This window comes from Bufo bufo, chromosome 3, assembly GCF_905171765.1.
Source record: "Bufo bufo chromosome 3, aBufBuf1.1, whole genome shotgun sequence".
NCBI classification, from domain to species: Eukaryota; Metazoa; Chordata; class Amphibia; order Anura; family Bufonidae; genus Bufo; species Bufo bufo.
Window position 1 is genome coordinate 396,800,604 of NC_053391.1, and position 20,630 is coordinate 396,821,233.

The following is a 20,630-nucleotide window of genomic DNA, read 5'->3' on the forward strand; positions in this document are numbered from 1 at the left end:
TGTATATGCCATACGGAAAAACAGAACATAAATGGAAACACAACGGAAACAAAAAACGGAACAACGGATCCGTGAAAAACGGGCCGCAAAACTGTGAAAAAGCCATACGGTCGTGTGAAAGAGGCCTCAGTCAGTTCTTTCTGTATCTCAGTACACAATAACAGAGGAAGACCCCATGTTTGTTGTCCCCTTTTCTTGATATCATAGTGATCCCATTAGTGGTATATTATCCTGCACAAGCAATACACAAAGGGTTAAAGCCATGGGCTTCACCACCATTAGGTTACAGAAGTAAAAAAAATGTGTGCCTGTGTGCGCGCGTTCACAGGAAATCTCGCGTCTCGCGAGATGATGCATATATGCGTGACTGTGCGCAGGGCTGCCGCCTCCGGAACGCGATCCTGCGTTAGGCGGTCCGGAGGCGGTTAAAGGGGTTATGTCACTTTAGCAACTGCCATTTATCATGTAGAGAAAGTTAATACAAGGCACTTACTAATGTATTGTGATTGTCCATATTGCTTCCTTTGCTGGCTTGTGTAATTTTTCATCACATTGTACAGTCGTGGCCAAAAGTTTTGAGAATTACATAAATATTGGAAATTGGAAAAGTTGCTGCTTAAGTTTTTATAATAGCAATTTGCATATACTCCAGAATGTTATGAAGAGTGATCAGATGAATTGCATAGTCCTTCTTTGCCATGAAAATTAACTTAATCCCCAAAAAAACTTTCCACTGCATTTCATTGCTGTCATTAAAGGACCTGCTGAGATCATTTCAGTAATCGTCTTGTTAACTCAGGTGAGAATGTTGACGAGCACAAGGCTGGAGATCATTAAGTCAGGCTGATTGGGTTAAAATGGCAGACTTGACATGTTAAAAGGAGGGTGATGCTTGAAATCATTGTTCTTCCATTGTTAACCATGGTGACCTGCAAAGAAACGCGTGCAGCCATCATTGCGTTGCATAAAAATGGCTTCACAGGCAAGGATATTGTGGCTACTAAGATTGCACCTCAATCAACAATTTATAGGATCATCAAGAACTTCAAGGAAAGAGGTTCAATTCTTGTTAAGAAGGCTTTAGGGTGTCCAAGAAAGTCCAGCAAGCGCCAGGATCGTCTCCTAAAGAGGATTCAGCTGCGGGAACGGAGTGCCACCAGTGCAGAGCTTGCTCAGGAATGGCAGCAGGCAGGTGTGAGCGCATCTGCACGCACAGTGAGGCGAAGACTTTTGGAAGATGGCCTGGTGTCAAGAAGGGCAGCAAAGAAGCCACTTCTCTCCAAAAAAACCCATCAGAGACAGATTGATCTTCTGCAAAAAGTATGGTGAATGGACTGCTGAGGACTGGGGCAAAGTCATATTCTCCGATGAAGCCTCTTTCCGATTGTTTGGGGCATCTGGAAAAAGGCTTGTCCGGAGAAGAAAAGGTGAGCGCTACCCTCAGTCCTGTGTCATGCCAACAGCAAAGCATCCTGAGACCATTCATGTGTGGGGTTGCTTCTCATCCAAGGGAGTGGGCTCACTCACAATTTTGCCCAAAAACACAGCCATGAATAAAGAATGGTACCAAAACACCCTCCAACAGCAACTTCTTCCAACAATCCAACAACAGTTTGGTGAAGAACAATGCATTTTCCAGCACGATGGAGCACCGTGCCATTAGGCAAAAGTGATAACTAAGTGGCTCGGGGACCAAAACGTTGACATTTTGGGTCCATGGCCTGGAAACTCCCCAGATCTTAATCCCATTGAGAACTTGTGGTCACTCCTCAAGAGGCGGGTGGGCAAACAAAAACCCACTAATTCTGACAAACTCCAAGAAGTGATTATGAAAGAATGGGTTGCTATCAGTCAGGAATTGGCCCAGAAGTTGATTGAGAGCATGCCCAGTCGAATTGCAGAGGTCCTGAAAAAGAAGGGCCAACACTGCAAATACTGACTCTTTGCATAAATGTCATGTAATTGTCGATAAAATCCTTTGAAACGTATGAAGTGCGTGTAATTATATTTCACTACATCACAGAAACAACTGAAACAAAGATCTAAAAGCAGTTTAGCAGCAAACTTTGTGAAAATTAATATTTGTGTCATTCTCAAAACTTTTGGCCACGACTGTACACTGCTGAATTGCCTTGGTGGCCATGCTTGCACACTATAGGGATGGCCTCTTTGGTGGCAGGGGGGACCATGGGAGCGTACATACAATAGGCACGCATGGGCCGCAGCTCCAGTCCCGGCTGCAGCAGTTGGCCATAACCCCTGGATATGAGCAGTGTATAATGTGATGGAAAAATGAATCCAGCCAGCAAAGGAGGCAATATGGACAATTACACTACATTAGTAAGTGCCTTGTAGTAACTTTCTCTACATAATAAATGCCATTTGCTGAAGTGAAACAACCCCTTTAAAGAGGACCTTTCACCTGTATAAACTATGTGAACCGAGTATGCTGCCATATAGAGCGGCGCCCGGGGATCTCACTGCACTTACTATTATCCCCGGGCGCCGCTCCGTTCTCCCGCTATAGGTGCCAGTACCTTTGCTTTTTAAGTTATAGTAGGCGGGTCTTCCCTTGTCCTGTGGGTGTCTCCTTCTCCTAGGCTGCAGCGCTGGCCAATCGCAGCGCACAGCTCACAGCCTGGGAGAAAAAAACCTCCCAGGCTGTGAGCTCTGCGCTGCGATTGGCCAGCGCTGCAGCCTAGGAGAAGGAGACGCCCACAGGACAAGGGAAGACCCGCCTACTATAACTTAAAAAGCAAAGGTACCGGAGCCTATAACGGGAGAACGGCGCGGCGCCCGGGGATAATAGTAAGTGCAGTGAGATCCCCGGGCGCCGCTCTATATGGCAGCATACTCGGTTCACATAGTTTATACAGGTGAAAGGTCCTCTTTAACCACCTCCGGACCGCCTAACGCAGGATCGCGTTCCGGAGGTGGCAGCCCTGCGCAGAGTCACGCATATATGCGTCATCTCGCGATGGGCGAGATTTCCTGTGAACGCGCGCACACAGGCGCGCGCGCTCACAGGAACGGAAGGTAAGAGAGTTGATCTCCAGCCTGCCAGCGGCGATCGTTCGCTGGCAGGCTGGAGATGTGTTTTTTTTAACCCCTAACAGGTATATTAGACGCTGTTTTGATAACAGCGTCTAATATACCTGCTACCTGGTCCTCTGGTGGTCCCCTTTGTTTGGATCGACCACCAGAGGACACAGGTAGCTCAGTAAAGTCCCACCAAGCACCACTACACTACACTACACCCCCCCCCCCGTCACTTATTAACCCCTTATTAGCCCCTGATCACCCCTGATCACCCCATATAGACTCCCTGATCACCCCCCTGTCATTGATCACCCCCCTGTCATTGATTACCCCCCTGTAAAGCTCCATTCAGATGTCCGCATGATTTTTACGGATCCACTGATAGATGGATCGGATCCGCAAAACGCATCCGGACGTCTGAATGAAGCCTTACAGGGGCGTGATCAATGACTGTGGTTATCACCCCATATAGACTCCCTGATCACCCCCCCTGTCATTGATTACACCCCTGTCATTGATCAACCCCCTGTAAAGCTCCATTCAGATGTCCGCATGATTTTTACGGATGCACTGATAGATGGATCCGATCCGCAAAACGCATCCGGACGTCTGAATGAAGCCTTACAGGGGCGTGATCAATGACTGTGGTGATCACCCCATATAGACTCCCTGATCACCCCCCTGTAAAGCTCCATTCAGATGTCCGCATGATTTTTACGGATGCACTGATAGATGGATCCGATCCGCAAAACGCATCCGGACGTCTGAATGAAGCCTTACAGGGGCGTGATCAATGACTGTGGTGATCACCCCATATAGACTCCCTGATCACCCCCCTGTCATTGATCACCCCCCTGTAAAGCTCCATTCAGATGTCCGCATGATTTTTACGGATGCACTGATAGATGGATCCGATCCGCAAAACGCATCCGGACGTCTGAATGAAGCCTTACAGGGGCATGATCAATGACTGTGGTGATCACCCCATATAGACTCCCTGATCACCCCCCTGTCATTGATCACCCCCCTGTCATTGATTACCCCCCTGTAAAGCTCCATTCAGATGTCCGCATGATTTTTACGGATCCACTGATAGATGGATCGGATCCGCAAAACGCATCCGGACGTCTGAATGAAGCCTTACAGGGGAGTGATCAATGACTGTGGTGATCACCCCATATAGACTCCCTGATCACCCCCCTGTCATTGATTACCCCCCTGTAAAGCTCCATTCAGATGTCCGCATGATTTTTACGGATGCACTGATAGATGGATCGGATCCGCAAAACGCATCCGGACGTCTGAATGAAGCCTTACAGGGGCGTGATCAATGACTGTGGTGATCACCCCATATAGACTCCCTGATCACCCCCCTGTCATTGATCAACCCCCCTGTCATTGATCACCCCCCCTGTCATTGATCACCCCCCTGTCATTGATCACCCCCCTGTCATTGATCACCCCTCTGTAAGGCTCCATTCAGATATTTTTTTGGCCCAAGTTAGCAGAATTTTTTTTTTTTTTCTTACAAAGTCTCATATTCCACTAACTTGTGTCAAAAAATAAAATCTCACATGAACTCACCATACCCCTCACGGAATCCAAATGCGTAAAATTTTTTAGACATTTATATTCCAGACTTCTTCTCACGCTTTAGGGCCCCTAGAATGCCAGGGCAGTATAAATACCCCACATGTGACCCCATTTCGGAAAGAAGACACCCCCAGGTATTCCGTGAGGGGCATATTGAGTCCATGAAAGATTGAAATTTTTGTCCCAAGTTAGCGGAACGGGAGACTTTGTGAGAAAAAAATTAAAAATATCAATTTCCGCTAACTTGTGCCAAAAAAAAAAAATTTCTATGAACTCGCCATGCCCCTCATTGAATACCTTGGGGTGTCTTCTTTCCAAAATGGGGTCACATGTGGGGTATTTATACTGCTCTGGCATTCTAGGGGCCCCAAAGCGTGAGAAGAAGTCTGGTATCCAAATGTCTAAAAATGCCCTCCTAAAAGGAATTTGGGCACCTTTGCGCATCTAGGCTGCAAAAAAGTGTCACACATCTGGTATCGCCGTACTCAGGAGAAGTTGGGGAATGTGTTTTGGGGTGTCATTTTACATATACCCATGCTGGGTGAGAGAAATATCTTGGTCAAATGCCAACTTTGTATAAAAAAATGGGAAAAGTTGTCTTTTGCCAAGATATTTCTCTCACCCAGCATGGGTATATGTAAAATGACACCCCAAAACACATTCCCCAACTTCTCCTGAATACGGCGATACCACATGTGTGACACTTTTTTGCAGCCTAGGTGGGCAAAGGGGCCCATATTCCAAAGAGCACCTTTAGGATTTCACAGGTCATTTACCTACTTACCACACATTAGGGCCCCTGGAAAATGCCAGGGCAGTATAACTACCCCACAAGTGACCCCATTTTGGAAAGAAGACACCCCAAGGTATTCCGTGAGGGGCATGGCGAGTTCCTAGAATTTTTTATTTTTTGTCACAAGTTAGTGGAAAATGATGATTTTTTTTTTTTTTTTTTTTCATACAAAGTCTCATATTCCACTAACTTGTGACAAAAAATAAAAAGTTCCATGAACTCACTATGCCCATCAGCGAATACCTTGGGGTCTCTTCTTTCCAAAATGGGGTCACTTGTGGGGTAGTTATACTGCCCTGGCATTCTAGGGGCCCAAATGTGTGGTAAGGAGTTTGAAATCAAATTCTGTAAAAAATGACCTGTGAAATCCGAAAGGTGCTCTTTTGAATATGGGCCCCTTTGCCCACCTAGGCTGCAAAAAAGTGTCACACATCTGGTATCTCCGTAATCGGGAGAAGTTGGGGAATGTGTTTTGGGGTGTCATTTTACATATACCCATGCTGGGTGAGAGAAATATCTTGGCAAAAGACAACTTTTCCCATTTTTTTATACAAAGTTGGCATTTGACCAAGATATTTATCTCACCCAGCATGGGTATATGTAAAAAGACACCCCAAAACACATTCCTCAACTTCTCCTGAATACAGAGATACCAGATGTGTGACACTTTTTTGCAGCCTAGGTGGGCAAAGGGGCCCACATTCCAAAGAGCACCTTTCGGATTTCACAGGTCATTTACCTACTTACCACACATTTGGGCCCCTAGAATGCCAGGGCAGTATAACTACCCCACAAGTGACCCCATTTTGGAAAGAAGAGACCCCAAGGTATTCGCTGATGGGCATAGTGAGTTCATGGAAGTTTTTATTTTTTGTCACAAGTTTGTGGAATATGAGACTTTGTATGAAAAAAAAAAATCAAAAAAAAAATCATCATTTTCCACTAACTTGTGACAAAAAATAAAAAATTCTAGGAACTCGCCATGCCCCTCACGGAATACCTTGGGGTGTCTTCTTTCCAAAATGGGGTCACTTGTGGGGTAGTTATACTGCCCTGGTATTCTAGGGGCCCAAATGTGTGGTAAGGAGTTTGAAATCAAATTCAGGAAAAAATGAGGAGTGAAATCCGAAAGGTGCTCTTTGGAATATGGGCCCCTTTGCCCACCTAGGCTGCAAAAAAGTGTCACACATCTGGTATCCCCGTACTCAGGAGAAGTTGAGGAATGTGTTTTGGGGTGTCTTTTTACATATACCCATGCTGGGTGAGATAAATATCTTGGTCAAATGACAACTTTGTATAAAAAAATGGGAAAAGTTGTCTTTTGCCAAGATATTTCTCTCACCCAGCATGGGTATATATAAAATGACACCCCAAAACACATTCCCCACCTTCTCCTGAGTACGGAGATACCAGATGTGTGACACTTTTTTGCAGCCTAGGTGGGCAAAGGGGCCCATATTCCAAAGAGCACCTTTCGGATTTCACTGGTCATTTTTTACAGAATTTGATTTCAAACTCCTTACCACACATTTGGGCCCCTAGAATGCCAGGGCAGTATAACTTCCCCACAAGTGACCCCATTTTGGAAAGAAGAGACCCCAAGGTATTCGCTGATGGGCATAGTGAGTTCATAGAACTTTTTATTTTTTGTCACAAGTTAGTGGAATATGAGACTTTGTAAGAAAAAAAAAAAAAAAAAAAAAAATCATAATTTTCCGCTAACTTGTGACAAAAAATAAAAAGTTCTATGAACTCACTATGCCCATCAGTGAATACCTTAGTGTGTGTACTTTCAGAAATGGGGTCATTTGTGGGGTGTTTGTACTGTCTGGGCATTATAGAACCTCAGGAAACATGACAGGTGCTCAGAAAATCAGAGCTGCTTCAAAAAGCGGAAATTCACATTTTTGTACCATAGTTTGTAAACGCTATAACTTTTACCCAAACCATTTTTTTTTTACCCAAACATTTTTTTTTTATCAAAGACATGTAGAACTATAAATTTAGAGCAAAATTTCTATATGGATGTCGTTTTTTTTGCAAAATTTTACAACTGAAAGTGAAAAATGTCATTTTTTTGCAAAAAAATCGTTAAATTTCGATTAATAACAAAAAAAGTAAAAATGTCAGCAGCAATGAAATACCACCAAATGAAAGCTCTATTAGTGAGAAGAAAAGGAGGTAAAATTCATTTGGGTGGTAAGTTGCATGACCGAGCAATAAATGGTGAAAGTAGTGTAGGTCAGAAGTGTAAAAAGTGGCCTGGTCTTTCAGGGTGTTTAAGCACTGGGGGCTGAGGTGGTTAAGCTCATTGTGAAGTTCAACACATACCTCCTGTTCCAATGGCACTTTGTAGTCTTGAGTCTTTGAAGCAAGAAGTTTTAAAGGACATATCGTTTGCATACTATGTGTATTTTATTTCCTACCCCTGATCAGCAGATGTATAGAATAAATAGATTATCTGTAAGTTCCTCTAACCCTTTCAATCAATATGATGAATACAATCTCATATTATTGAAATGGAAAAGAAGGGGGTAATTTATCAAACTGGTGTAAAGTAGGACTAGCTTAGTTGCCCATAGCAACCAATCAGATTCCACCTTTCATTCTTCACAGCTCCTTTAGAAAATGAAAGGTGGAATCTGATTGGCTGCTATGGGCAACTAAGCCAGTTGTACTTTACACCAGTTTGATTAATCTCCCCAGAAATGTCTAATTCGTAAATATTACATCCGGCAGGAAGATAATGCGAGCCCTTCTTGAAGTTGTGGTATACCTGCATTCCCAGAATATTGTTCACAGAGACCTAAAACCAGAGAACATTCTACTGGATGATGACATGAACATCAAGCTTACAGATTTTGGGTTCTCTTGTCAGATTGCTGAAGGAGAGAAACTAAAAGGTAAGACACCCCATGACTGGACCTATAAGTTTGTTGATGCAACACTTTTCCCATGGCGGCTGTTATATAGATGAACAGGTTGAAGGGTCTGAATTATGTGTCTGCTGTTTAATATGAACCCATAATAACACGTTATCTATTACAGACGTCTTACTGCAATGGTTTCCTCCATACATTAGGTTCTGCTTACATGGTCAGGCCTATGTTACCGTGCATGTTTATGGAGTGCCGCCAGATGTAAGCTGCAGACATACAGTATGAAACTGTATACCTATACAGCTGCATAAGTCTGCCAATGACCTTAAAATGTGTACTGCACAGTATACCTTTATATTAAAATTATAGTCTACTACACTTTTCAAAACGATAAAAAATACCACCTAAATATATGCCTAAAGGACATAGCATAGCTCACGTCAGAAGCAAAGCTATATACAGTGAAAATGTAGTAGTTATCCACTGGGCACCAATGGGGCCTAAAGGCCCTCTGCCACATTAGGAAACACAATTATTATAAAAAGTGCATAGTCCAGGTGGAACCCTGTCACAATTTTGCATTGGGACTCAGGAGCTTGAGGTTACACCTCTGGGACGTGTTTGCTTATATGTTGGTTAGTGCTCCCTAACCATATGCTGAATGTACAGGGTGGGCCATTTATATGGATACACCTTAATAAAATGGGAATGGTTGGTGATATTAACTTCCTGTTTGTGGCACATTAGTATATGTGAGGGGGGAAACTTTTCAAGATAGGTGGTGACCATGGCGGCCATTTTGAATCCAACTTTTGTTTTTTCAATAGGAAGAGGGTCATGTGACACATCAAACTTATTGGGAATTTCACAAGAAAAACAATAGTGTGCTTGGTTTTAACGTAACTTTATTCTTTCATGAGTTATTTACAAGTTTCTGACCACTTATAAAATGTGTTCAATGTGCTGCCCATTGTGTTGGATTGTCAATGCAACCCTCTTCTCCCACTCTTCACACACTGATAGCAACACCGCAGGAGAAATGCTAGCACAGGCTTCCAGTATCCGTAGTTTCAGGTGCTGCACATCTCGTATCTTCACAGCAGCATAGACAATTGCCTTCAGATGACCCCAAAGATAAAAGGGGGTCAGATCGGGAGACCTTGGGGGCCATTCAACTGGCCCACGATGACCAATCCACTTTCCAGGAAACTGTTCATCTAGGAATGCTCGGACCTGACACCCATAATGTGGTGGTGCACCATCTTGCTGGAAAAACTCAGGGAACGTGCCAGCTTCAGTGCATAAAGAGGGAAACACATCATCATGTAGCAATTTTGCATATCCAGTGGCCTTGAGGTTTCCATTGATGAAGAATGGCCCCACTATCTTTGTACCCCATATACCACACCATACCATCAATGGTGCAGCACCTGAAACTACGGATACTGGAAGCCTGTGCTAGAATTTCTCCTGCGGTGTTGCTATCAGTGTGTGAAGAGTGGGAGAAGAGGGTTGCATTGACAGTCCAACACAATGGGCAGCACATTGAACACATTTTATAAGTGGTCAGAAACTTGTAAATAACTCATGAAAGAATGAAGTTACGTTAAAACCAAGCACACCATTGTTTTTCGTGTGAAATTCCCAATAAGTTTGATGTGTCACATGACCCTCTTCCTATTGAAAAAACAAAGGTTTGATTCAAAATGGCCGACTTCAAAATGGCCACCATGGTCACCAACCATCTTGAAAAGTTTCCCCCCTCACATGTACTAATGTGCCACAAACAGGAAGTTAATATCACCAACCATTCCCATTTTATTAAGGTGTATCCATATAAATGGCCCACCCTGTACATCATAGAAGAAATGTGAACAGAGCCAGAGCCTTAGGCCATAGCCTTTATTGAAATAATTTCACAAGCAGGACTTACCAAGAAAGTCATATGGACTACTTCTGAATCATATCTTAAGAAATAGACTATAGTGTCAAGTGATTGGCTCCAAAGAAAGCTCCAACTGGCATAGCATTCTGTTAAAATGTTGTTGTGTCAGGAACTGGGTCCACCAGAGGATCCTCTGCTATGCAAACTGGAGTTGCACTTGTAAAACTAAGTGCAGAACATTGAAATGATAGGGCACGCATGAGTACAGGAGGTCATAGAAGAGAACTTCATATGGTCCATTTCAACCCTTCTACCCAGATTCACACCTCTGGACCATGTTACACTGGATATGTAAATGACTGCTAGCTAACACTTATCTGGTATACTAACAGTTCTATACACTAGTACAAGTGACTACGGGGTTAGGGGTTAGGGGTTAGTCAGCACATCCCAATGCGCAGGTGCACGTCGCCATGGCTGAAAGCGCAAAAGCAAAAACAAACACAATGCAACACAAAGCTACTACAATAGTGCCATGCTCACTATAGAAAATGTACTAATGCTACGGTATAAATGCGAGATTCTTGGCAAATACATTTTGTACAAAATTATTTGTGCCTGTCTGCCAACAGCAAAGCAATCTCTGTAGGACAGGAACCTATGCTAAATACTTCCTCTTTTGGTGCCATACTGGCCTCCATTAAATTCAGGGAATGCAATTATGCAGGTTCCATATGCATGCTAAGCCCACTCTATATTTTACCTCTCCTGGTACCAAATGGCTTGGTTAATACAACTACGAATCTGCAGATAGATATTGACGTGTCCCGCGAAGATTGGGAATTTAGCTATTGCTTTGTCAAATGTAATCTTGGAACCAGTCGGGGTAAGAAAATCAACAATATTGCTGCCTCCTTCCGTTGTCAGTGTTTTATAAAGAGCAGGAGGCCTACCTTCCAGGAAGGACAGATTACCTAGGAAAGAAACCATGTAGAATGATGAAAACGAAGACATGTGGTTGTCCTCATTAAACACCAGCTCTGGATTGTAGACCATAATAGAGAGTTAACCTATTTTTCTATGGATGTAGGTTCGGAAATTTAAAGCATTTTTTAAGCTAAAGCCAGATGTATATTGTAAATGAATGGGGAGTAAAAATTATGGATTTATACTTCTTCCTGCTGGATCACTTCTGGCTTTGGCTCAGTAAACTGCAGTACCATTTCTCCAAAGAGAGAATCCTTCTATAGAATGTGCCCCTTATTTTTGACAGTTTATAAATTCACACTTTATTTTTTTTAATAATAGAAATATGTGGTACTCCAGGATACTTGGCCCCTGAAATCCTCCAGTGCTCAATGGACGAGTACCATCCAGGCTATGGTAAAGAAGTGGACATGTAAGTTAGTGAACACTTTCTGAACAAGACTTTTTTTAGTTAAGGGGTTATCCCACAAAAAATGTTCTACAGGTTTTCAAACCAGCAGCTGGATCTGAATTCTTTTGTAATTGCATGTAATACATTTTTTAGCATAGCTACTGAGTTATTCAATAAAATGTATCTGTATAGCGCCACCTGCTGTTTGTTCTTCTTCTTATTTCTTTTTCTGGCTCACTGAGAAGGCCGCACATGCTCAGTTTCATCCCTCATTGTGATAGGTAGAGCATGGACACGCCCCCTTAGCTGCAGCAGAAAAGACACTCCCCCTGAGCTTAAATGAAGGAAGAGACCGGCACTCCTTGGTACTGCAATTATATCAGGTTTATTCGCCACTCAGAAGAGGTGACGCGCGTTTCGACACATGCAAGTGCCTTTATCAAAGCAATGCAAGCACATTGCTTTGATAAAGGCACTTGCATGTGTCGAAACGCGCGTCACCTCCAGCATCCGGAGTGACGTCCGCTAACCGCGCACCCATACCTTCACGCAGTGCCGCCCGACTATTCGTAAGAGAAAACCAGAAGTGGAGCCAACAGGAAGAGAAGCATTTCCCATTCACTGCTGGCTTTGGCTCTGATATTACTTTAAAAAAACTGTACAAAAACATATCTTCCATGTGCACGGAGAACAGAAATGACCATTTTTGTCCATGATAAGGGCAAGAATAGGACATGTCCTGTAAGTTGTGAACACGAATGCACAAAAAATCCAGATATGTGCACATCCCCATAAAAATATTGGGTCAGCATCGACAAAAAATTGGGGATAGCACATGGATGAAAAATACGGTCATGTGCATAACGCCTTAGTAGAACATTTATCAAGACAGGTTTTTTCTTGATTCCCCCTGCGCAGACGGAGGATGTGCCCAATTAGGCTACTTTCACACTAGTGTTTTTGCTGGATCCGGCAGAGTTCAGCAAAAACACTTCCGTTATTGATATTACAACCGTCTGCATCCGTTATGAACGGATCCGGTTGTATTATCTTTAACATTGCCAAGACGTGAACTCCATTAAAAGTCAATGGGGGACGGATCCGTTTTTTTTATTGTGTCAGAGAAAACGGATCCACCCCCATCCCATCCGCTCCGCATCCCAGGATGGAAAGCAAACCGCAGCATGCAGTATGAGAACGGAACGGAATGCATTTTGGAGTTCTGTTCAGTTCCGTTTTGTCCCCATTGACAATGAAGGGGGACAAAACGGAAACGTTTTTTCTGGTATTGAGACCCTATGACGGATCTCAATACCGGAAAATAGAAACGCTAGTGTGAAAAGTAGCCTTATGCAGAGGCACAGAAATCTCACTTGCTGGCCGCACAATAAACTAAAATCTACCGCAATCTGCTAGCTGCCATAGATTTCTGTCTTAATTGATGCCAAAAAACTGGCGTGAATGCAGATAAATGTGCCGGACTGCTACAGCGGCCCCTCACCACACCCCCTTTTTTCTGCCACTTCTGTGGTGTAAATAACATAATAAATATCCCCTTAACTTTCAGCAGGTCAATAGCATGGCGAAAGTACAGTACAACTCTTTCCATTATACTTTTTCTCTGTAGGTTCCAGTACTGCTTTTGACTTACAAATACTGATGCAAAATACTGACCAAATACTGACCATGTGAAAGTGGCCTTAGTATGTAGTGTTAGAAACATGAAATTGTCATTGGCTTTCTCATCTACAGGTGGAGCAGTGGTGTGATCATGTACACCCTATTAGCAGGATCACCCCCATTTTGGCACAGAAAACAGATGCTGATGTTACGTATGATTATGAGTGGAGAATATCAGTTTGGTTCCCCAGAGTGGGATGATCGATCCGACACAGTTAAAGATCTGGTATACTGTAATCCTTATGTTTTAAGTCACTGTCCTTCTGAATTTTATCAAAAGAATATATTAGCCTTAGGCCTCTTTCACACTACAGGTTTTTTTTTTCCTTTTGCGTTCCGTATACGGTCCGTATACGGAACCATTCATTTCAATGGTTCCGCAAAAAAACTGGAATGTACTCCGTATGCATTCTGTTTTCGTATTTCCGTTCCGTTGAAAGATAGAACATGTCCTATTATTGCCCGCAAATCACGTTCCGTGGCTCCATTCAAGTCAATGGGTCCGCAAAAAAAACGGAACACATACGGAAATGCATCCGTATGTCTTCCGTATCCGTTCCGTCTTTTGTGGAACCATCTATTGAAAATGTTATGCCCAGCCCAATTTGTTCTATGTAATTACTGTATACTCTATATGCCATACGGAAAAACGGAACCAAAACGGAAACAAAAAAACGGAACAACGGATCCGTGAAAAAACGGAACGCAAAACACTGAAATCGACATACTGTAGTGTGAAAGAGGCCTTATAAACTAACCAGAATACATATGGAGTTCCAAATCCCCTCTACTTAGACAGCACGTATACAGAACTACTGTATACCAACTAAACTTACTGTAACTAAACCTAAAGAGGTTCTCATCATGCCTTTCCTTTTGGAAATGTATGAAAATATTGACAGCTGGGTGAGCTTTGATTCTAGAGAAATATGATGGTAATCTCATAAGTTTATGAAGGCCAATTTATTTATTAATATATTTTTTTTAACAATAATGACAGTTATTAAAATATTGTGATTAAATATTGTGATCACATTGCAGTGATTTTTTCATTCTAGATTTCACGACTCCTAGTAGTGAACCCTGAGAGACGTTTTACAGCAGAGGAGGCACTAGCACATCCATTTTTCCAACAGTACATCGTAGAAGAAGTGCGATATTTCAGTCCATACAGGAAGTTTAAGGTAAATCTGTAATTCAACTTGACAATAAAATTCTGGCTACTGCAGCCACCACTATGGGGGCTTAGGGAGGGTCCATACAGATGTTAGGTCCCGAGTTCCTGTGGTGTAACATCTATATGGACACAGCATCACTGTAGTATACTGGTAATTCTGAAGGACTGGATGGGCCAAATGGTTCTTATCTGCCGACACATTCTATGTAATGGGGCAAGATGGAGGGAGGGGTCCAGAAACTTACAGGGGTTGCCTCACCTGAGATGTTGGTGGCATATTGCTAGGATATGCCACCAATGTCAGATAGGTGCTGGTCCCTGAGGTAGGACCTGCACTTATCTCCAATATGGTTCCCCAAAAGTGAAGAAAAGTGCACATGCTCTCCATTAATGTCTACGGGAGCTACGAAAACAGCCGAGCAAGCTTGCTCTCCGCTCTCAACCTCGGGGGTCCCATTCTGGAGATCGGAGTGGGTCCCAGAGGTGGAACCCGCACCAACCTGACATTGGTGGCATATCCTAGCAATAATTATTTTTATATGCACTTATACAACGCTGCTATAATCCACAGCACTTTACAGACATTAGCATCACGTTATCCCCAATGGGGCTCAATCTAAGTTCCCTATCAGTATGTCTTTTGGAGTGTGGGAGGAAACCAGAGCACACTTACATCTACACAGGGAGAACATACAAACTCCATGCAGATGTTGGACCCCATCGCTGTAAGGCACCAGTGTTAACCACTATGCCACCAATGTATCCGATGACACAACCACTTTAAAGCAAGTCTCAGAAATTACATTTGAAGTTTTCATCCATAAATAAATATGTATTATGGGGGAGATTTTTTATCTCCTTTTGCCAGTTTTCTAACAAAAAAAAGTAGCAAATGCTGTGTTGTCGCAAGTGGCATTTCTTGTCACGGCTGTATGTGAGCAACAATAGTATACACAGTAAAAGAGCTACTGACCGGACCCAAACTAGGGAGGATAAAGGGTGACCCCTGTCAGACCCTCAAAGCTCTCCCTATGCTGCTAAAGCACATGCCCGGATCCAAATGGCGGAACGAGGCATACCCACGTGCCTAAGACTGATGACCACTGTAACCCCTACAATAGTGGAAGGGGCACGGCCACCGGTGCCCTACTCAGTATATGGAGGGAACCGTTGCCACCTCAGATCCAGTCAGAAAATAATCAGGTACACAACAATGTCTGTACACTTAGCTGAAGGTGTTGCAGCCGCAGAGAAGACGGATCCAAGGACAGCTGGCAATATCCGGAGTGCTTGCTGCAGCAGAACACAGGTCCAGTGAACTGATAGCTACAAGTGAAGATACTAGAGCAAGAGCTACAACTGAAATGAGAACTATAATCCACGCCCTACAATAGGAGGAGGGGTGATATAAAGAGAGGGAAATCAAACGCATGAGGAACAGCTGGGAGGAAGGAAACCAAAAGTAAACAGAGCAGTGAGAACTCCTCCCAGCTCTAGTAGTGACATCATCACAAGGGTGGAGAAACAGAGCTGTGAGAACGTCCCAAAGCTCTGGTAGTGACATATCTATGAGGCCCACTCCACTTTCTGAAAAGGGGGCATGGCAAGGGTGGGGAGGGGGCCAGCACATTTATCTTAATTTATTCCAGTTTTCTGTCGTAAATGAACACATACTACAGCAGCTCTGAGCACGGACTGACGGAGGATACACCTAATATATAACAAGGCATGCACCTTGCCATAAATTAGGCACATCCTCCATAAAGAACAGCTTAAAAAAATGCTGATCTTGCTAAATCTCCCTCTATGGCCGTTTTGAGACAAGCGTATTGAAATCCGTCAGTATTCTGGCTCAGGATCCTGATGATATACCATCAGTATTGCTTCCTTCATTATTTATGCACTGCACAGACTGTAATGTGTGTATTTGAAAACAAATCCGTAAAAAACTCAGTATTTGAAATCCGCAGCATTTCTGACGGAAATTATACGCCCGTGTGAATAGCCCCATTCATTAACATTAGCAGAGGATTCTGGTAAATTAAATCCGGACTATATACGCATTGCATATACGCTCATCCGAAAGCGGCCTATGAGTAGTAAATAATGGAGGACCAGTAGGAAAATCTGTGCAGACCTGAAACTGTTCCAGAGAGTTCTTCCTGGCCAGGAGCCACCAGTACCCAGACCTGGGGTACTCAATTATGGTGCAGTACCAGTTAGGAGTATTATTAGTGGGTAATGCAAAGATAAAATATGTCAATTAATAAAATGGTCTACTTGCAGGTGGTCTGTTTAACAGTTCTGGCCTCTGTCCGTATTTACCACTACTACCGAAAAGTGAAGCCACTGACCAAAGAGATTGTGATAAGGGACCCATATGCAATCAAGCCCATTAGGAAGATGATTGATGCGTGTGCGTTCAAGATCTATGGACACTGGGTAAAGAAAGGAGAGCAGCAGAACAGAGCGGCCCTCTTCGAAAACACAGCAAAAGCCATTCTCCTGTCCCTTGCTGCAGGGTCCAGTATATCCTAAGATCTTCATGTGGACAAAACACTATGCTTGCCTACTTAAAGTAACAGCAACTGCAATACAAATATATATGCATGTATGTAAATATATTTATTCAATAGAAAATGTTTATTTTAAAGCAATTTTTCCATCTGAGAAAGTGATAGCACATTGCTAGGATATACCATCACTTCTGATATCCGAGACCCCCTTTGTTCCTCATAATGAAAGGGTCACTGCACTGGTGTAGATCTGTGTCCATGTCTTAAAGGGGTATTCCAGTAGTTTGAAGTTATCCCCTATCCACAGGATAGGGAATAACTATTAGGTCAGTGAGGTTCCTACCGCTGGGACCATCACTGATGAGAACAGGGAGCCCAACGAATGGAGGAGCAGGTGGAGCATGAGCCCTACTATTCATCTCTTTGGAACCTTCTGAAAATAGCTGTACTTGGCTAGACAGTGGATAACTTCAAATTACTAGAATACCGCTTTAGGTTTTTTTCTGCATAGTGTTCATCCTGACCAAGCATGCATGGTCCTATATACTTGAATGGGGCTGTTCTGCAGTTGACTGTATAGCGCTGCTCTGCAGGGAAAAACAGTAGAGGTGCAGCCTTACAGCAGCATTGTGGCCGCTTCATCCGCAGGATCAGTGAGGCTCATAAAGTGGTGGTATATCCTATGATGGGAATAACCTTTTAGGAAATTAGAATTTTAACTTCATACAAATATGTTTGCCATTCGCCAGTTATTGGGATGCACCAGCTTTGTGACTCTTCTTTGCCGAATAAAAAGTACAGTATGCTGCCTTGGTAAAGGGTAGCATGGTACAGGTATGAAGCGTTACTAATGAAAAAGGATGCTTATGAGCTCAGTGTATTCATGTAAAGAGCGTGCAGCCATCTGCCAAGTATTGAGTAATATATACTACTGTTACTCAGATATTAGGATGGGAGCAGATCTCTAACAATGGATCCTATAGTAGGGTATGACTACATGAGCAGGCTTTTTTTATGTAATCTTTGAAGCCGAAACCAGGAATGGATTAATGAAAAGTGGAGCAGTGGTGTATGTCCTTATTATTTACTTTTCTTTTATGATCCACAAGATCTTGGCTTACAAAACTGCATCGGTATACTTGAACATAGGCTGTAACCTTAAGGGTACTGCCCCATGTTAATTTTTATGGGACTGCCGAAAAAAGCTGAACGCTGACTCTGCTATTTCCGTCAGTCCCATAGAAGTGAATGGAGCGGTGGAGGCACTTGTGCGGTGGGCTCTACATTAATTTCAATGGGACTGCCGAAAATAGGTGCAGGTCCCACCCATAGAAATGAATGGAGGGCGGACACACATGCACAATGCGCCCTCCCTCGCGCTGTGGGCTCCGTTCTAAAGATAGGTGTTGGTCCTAGACATTGGACACCCACAACAGACAATGTCTGAGATGATATAACCCCTTTAAGAATTGATACGAATTCTCTTTTTTGAACCTGCTCCTGATACAACCCCTTTAATACTTTCTTTCCTCTCATGATCCATGCCTGATTTTGGCTTCCAAAACGGCATCATAAAAACTAAATGTGTGGCCGTACCCTAAGGATCTAAGGAACAAACAGGACAATTATGTTAATGTGCTTCATGCACATATGTATACACCCTAACCCCTCAGACCTAAACTTGTAAGGGTGCCTTAACACATGGCAGATTTTTTTTTGCAGAGTATTTGTGCGCCTGAAAATAAGTTCCATTCCTCTGAAAGGGGCTTGCAGAAATCCATGCACTTCCCGCGAAAACAACCCCATTCGGATGAATGCAACAGATTTTCAGCTACAGAAATTTTCTGCAACAAAATCTGCCGCATGTGAAGGCTCCCTAATAAATAAAATTGTACAGCATACATGGACATATCCGCTTGCTCAGTATATTCTATGGACTAGGGAGAAATTATTTGCTCATCTAAATAAACACAAACTGGGCATAAACTGGACCTCATTGGGCTCTATAGTTTATTTTGTGCTCTAGCGACAAATACATTTTTCCAGATGAGGTCCCTAAGAGTTCTGCTCCATGTAACTGGCTATATGAAAAAGATAGTGGTGGACATTTCTCCAGACTGGCGTTCCCATACACCAGTCTTGTTCCCCCTGCAGTGGAGTAAGATGCACCTAATTCATTAAGAGACAGATGCTTCTTAATCCAGTGGCATCTCCGTCACTCTGTGTGCCAGAAAGTCAAGTCAACGCTAGAGGCTGATGAAGACTTGAGCTATAACTTAAGGTGCATTTACACAACTTTCCCGACAATCTGGCCATGTAAATATGCCGCAGATTAGCCGATGAACAACACTACAGATGCAAGACATCCAACCTTGCTGGATTTCTTAAGACTGTATTGGTGCAGTTGCAGCAAACCCCATGTCACTATGCTTCGATAAAACCTAGTCGAAATGCAATCTTTGGTTTGCGCAAGGTGTGTTTCAGCAACATCAATGTGTAGTCCTCCAGTCCACATATATTCAACAAGTTGTAGTTTGTAAGGTGTCCAAGCTTCTTTAGACACCTTACAAATGGAGCTATGTAGCACTGTCAAAATTTTTTAGGACTTCATTGGAGAGCATACGAATGTTGTTGCTGGCTGTGTTTTAATACAGATATGACTAGATGTATGGCTATGCGGAGATTTATAGCAATGCTTTCTTTCACCTGGGGCCAAAAGTTCTGCTTGCTGCCTTAACACCTTAAGGACCAGCGCTGTACATGTAGGAGCTGCGCCCGCCCGATCAGCGGCACGGACCCGTCACTGACAGCCAGGCCCCTGCTGCATACCCCGGCATCAGTGAAAACGCAGATGCTGGCGTGTTAACCCCTTGTATGCCGCGGTCAAAGCTGACCGTGGCATGCAGAGGGTTTGCGGAGGGTACGAGTGCCCTCTGCATCTCCATCGGGTCCCTGCGCTGCAGTGACGGTGACCTGATGGCAGAGAAGGCAGGCCAATGCCTTTCATAGGCATTGAGGCTTGCCTTCTACGGAAGCAATAAAAGCTGACAGTGAATGCATTACAATACAGGATGTATTGTAGTGCATTGCAGAGGGAATCAGACCCCAGAAGTTGAAGTCCCAGAGTGGGACAAAAATAAAAAGTTTAAAAAAAAGTGTTTTTCATAAAATAAAATAAAAATATGGCTCTATGGTGAATATGGAGAAAATAAAACGATTTTTTTTGTGTTAAGTGTTTTTTTTTTTAGACATATTAGGTATTATAAAAAACAAAAAATAAAAACTGTGCCAAAACAGCTATTTTTGTTACCCTGCCTCACAAAAAATGTAATATAGAGCAACCAAAAATCATATGTACCCTAAAATAGTACCAACAAAACTGCCACCTTATCCCGTAGATTCCAAAATGGGGTCACTTTTTTGGAGTTTCTACTCTAGGGGTGCATCAGGGGGTCTTCAAATGTGACATGGCAACTTAAAATTATCCAAAAACCATTTGGCGTTCCTTTCCTTCTGCGCCCTGCCGTGTGCCCGTACAGCAGTTTACGATCACATATGGTAAACTACAGAATCAGGGTAATAAATATTGAGTTTTGTTTGGCTGTTAACCCTTGCTTTGTTACTGGAAAAAAATTTAAAATCTGCCAAAAAAGTGAAATTCTGAAATTTCATCTACATTTTCCTTTAATT

The 20,630-nt window shown here is 43.1% G+C and overlaps 1 protein-coding gene across 2 annotated transcripts in view; it reads left to right on the forward strand.

Moving 5' to 3' along the window:
• PHKG1 (phosphorylase kinase catalytic subunit gamma 1) overlaps window positions 1-18,152 on the forward strand; it is a 66,768-nt gene extending 48,616 nt beyond the window's left edge. For both annotated transcript variants that reach the window (XM_040424805.1, XM_040424804.1), the window contains exons 6-10: window positions 8,165-8,328; window positions 11,498-11,588; window positions 13,320-13,473; window positions 14,306-14,431; window positions 16,711-18,152. In XM_040424805.1, the coding sequence (XP_040280739.1) occupies window positions 8,165-8,328; window positions 11,498-11,588; window positions 13,320-13,473; window positions 14,306-14,431; window positions 16,711-16,962 (787 nt within the window). In that variant the 3' untranslated portion in view covers window positions 16,963-18,152. The remainder of the gene's footprint in view (window positions 1-8,164; window positions 8,329-11,497; window positions 11,589-13,319; window positions 13,474-14,305; window positions 14,432-16,710) is intronic.
• The last annotated feature ends 2,478 nt before the right edge of the window (window positions 18,153-20,630 follow it).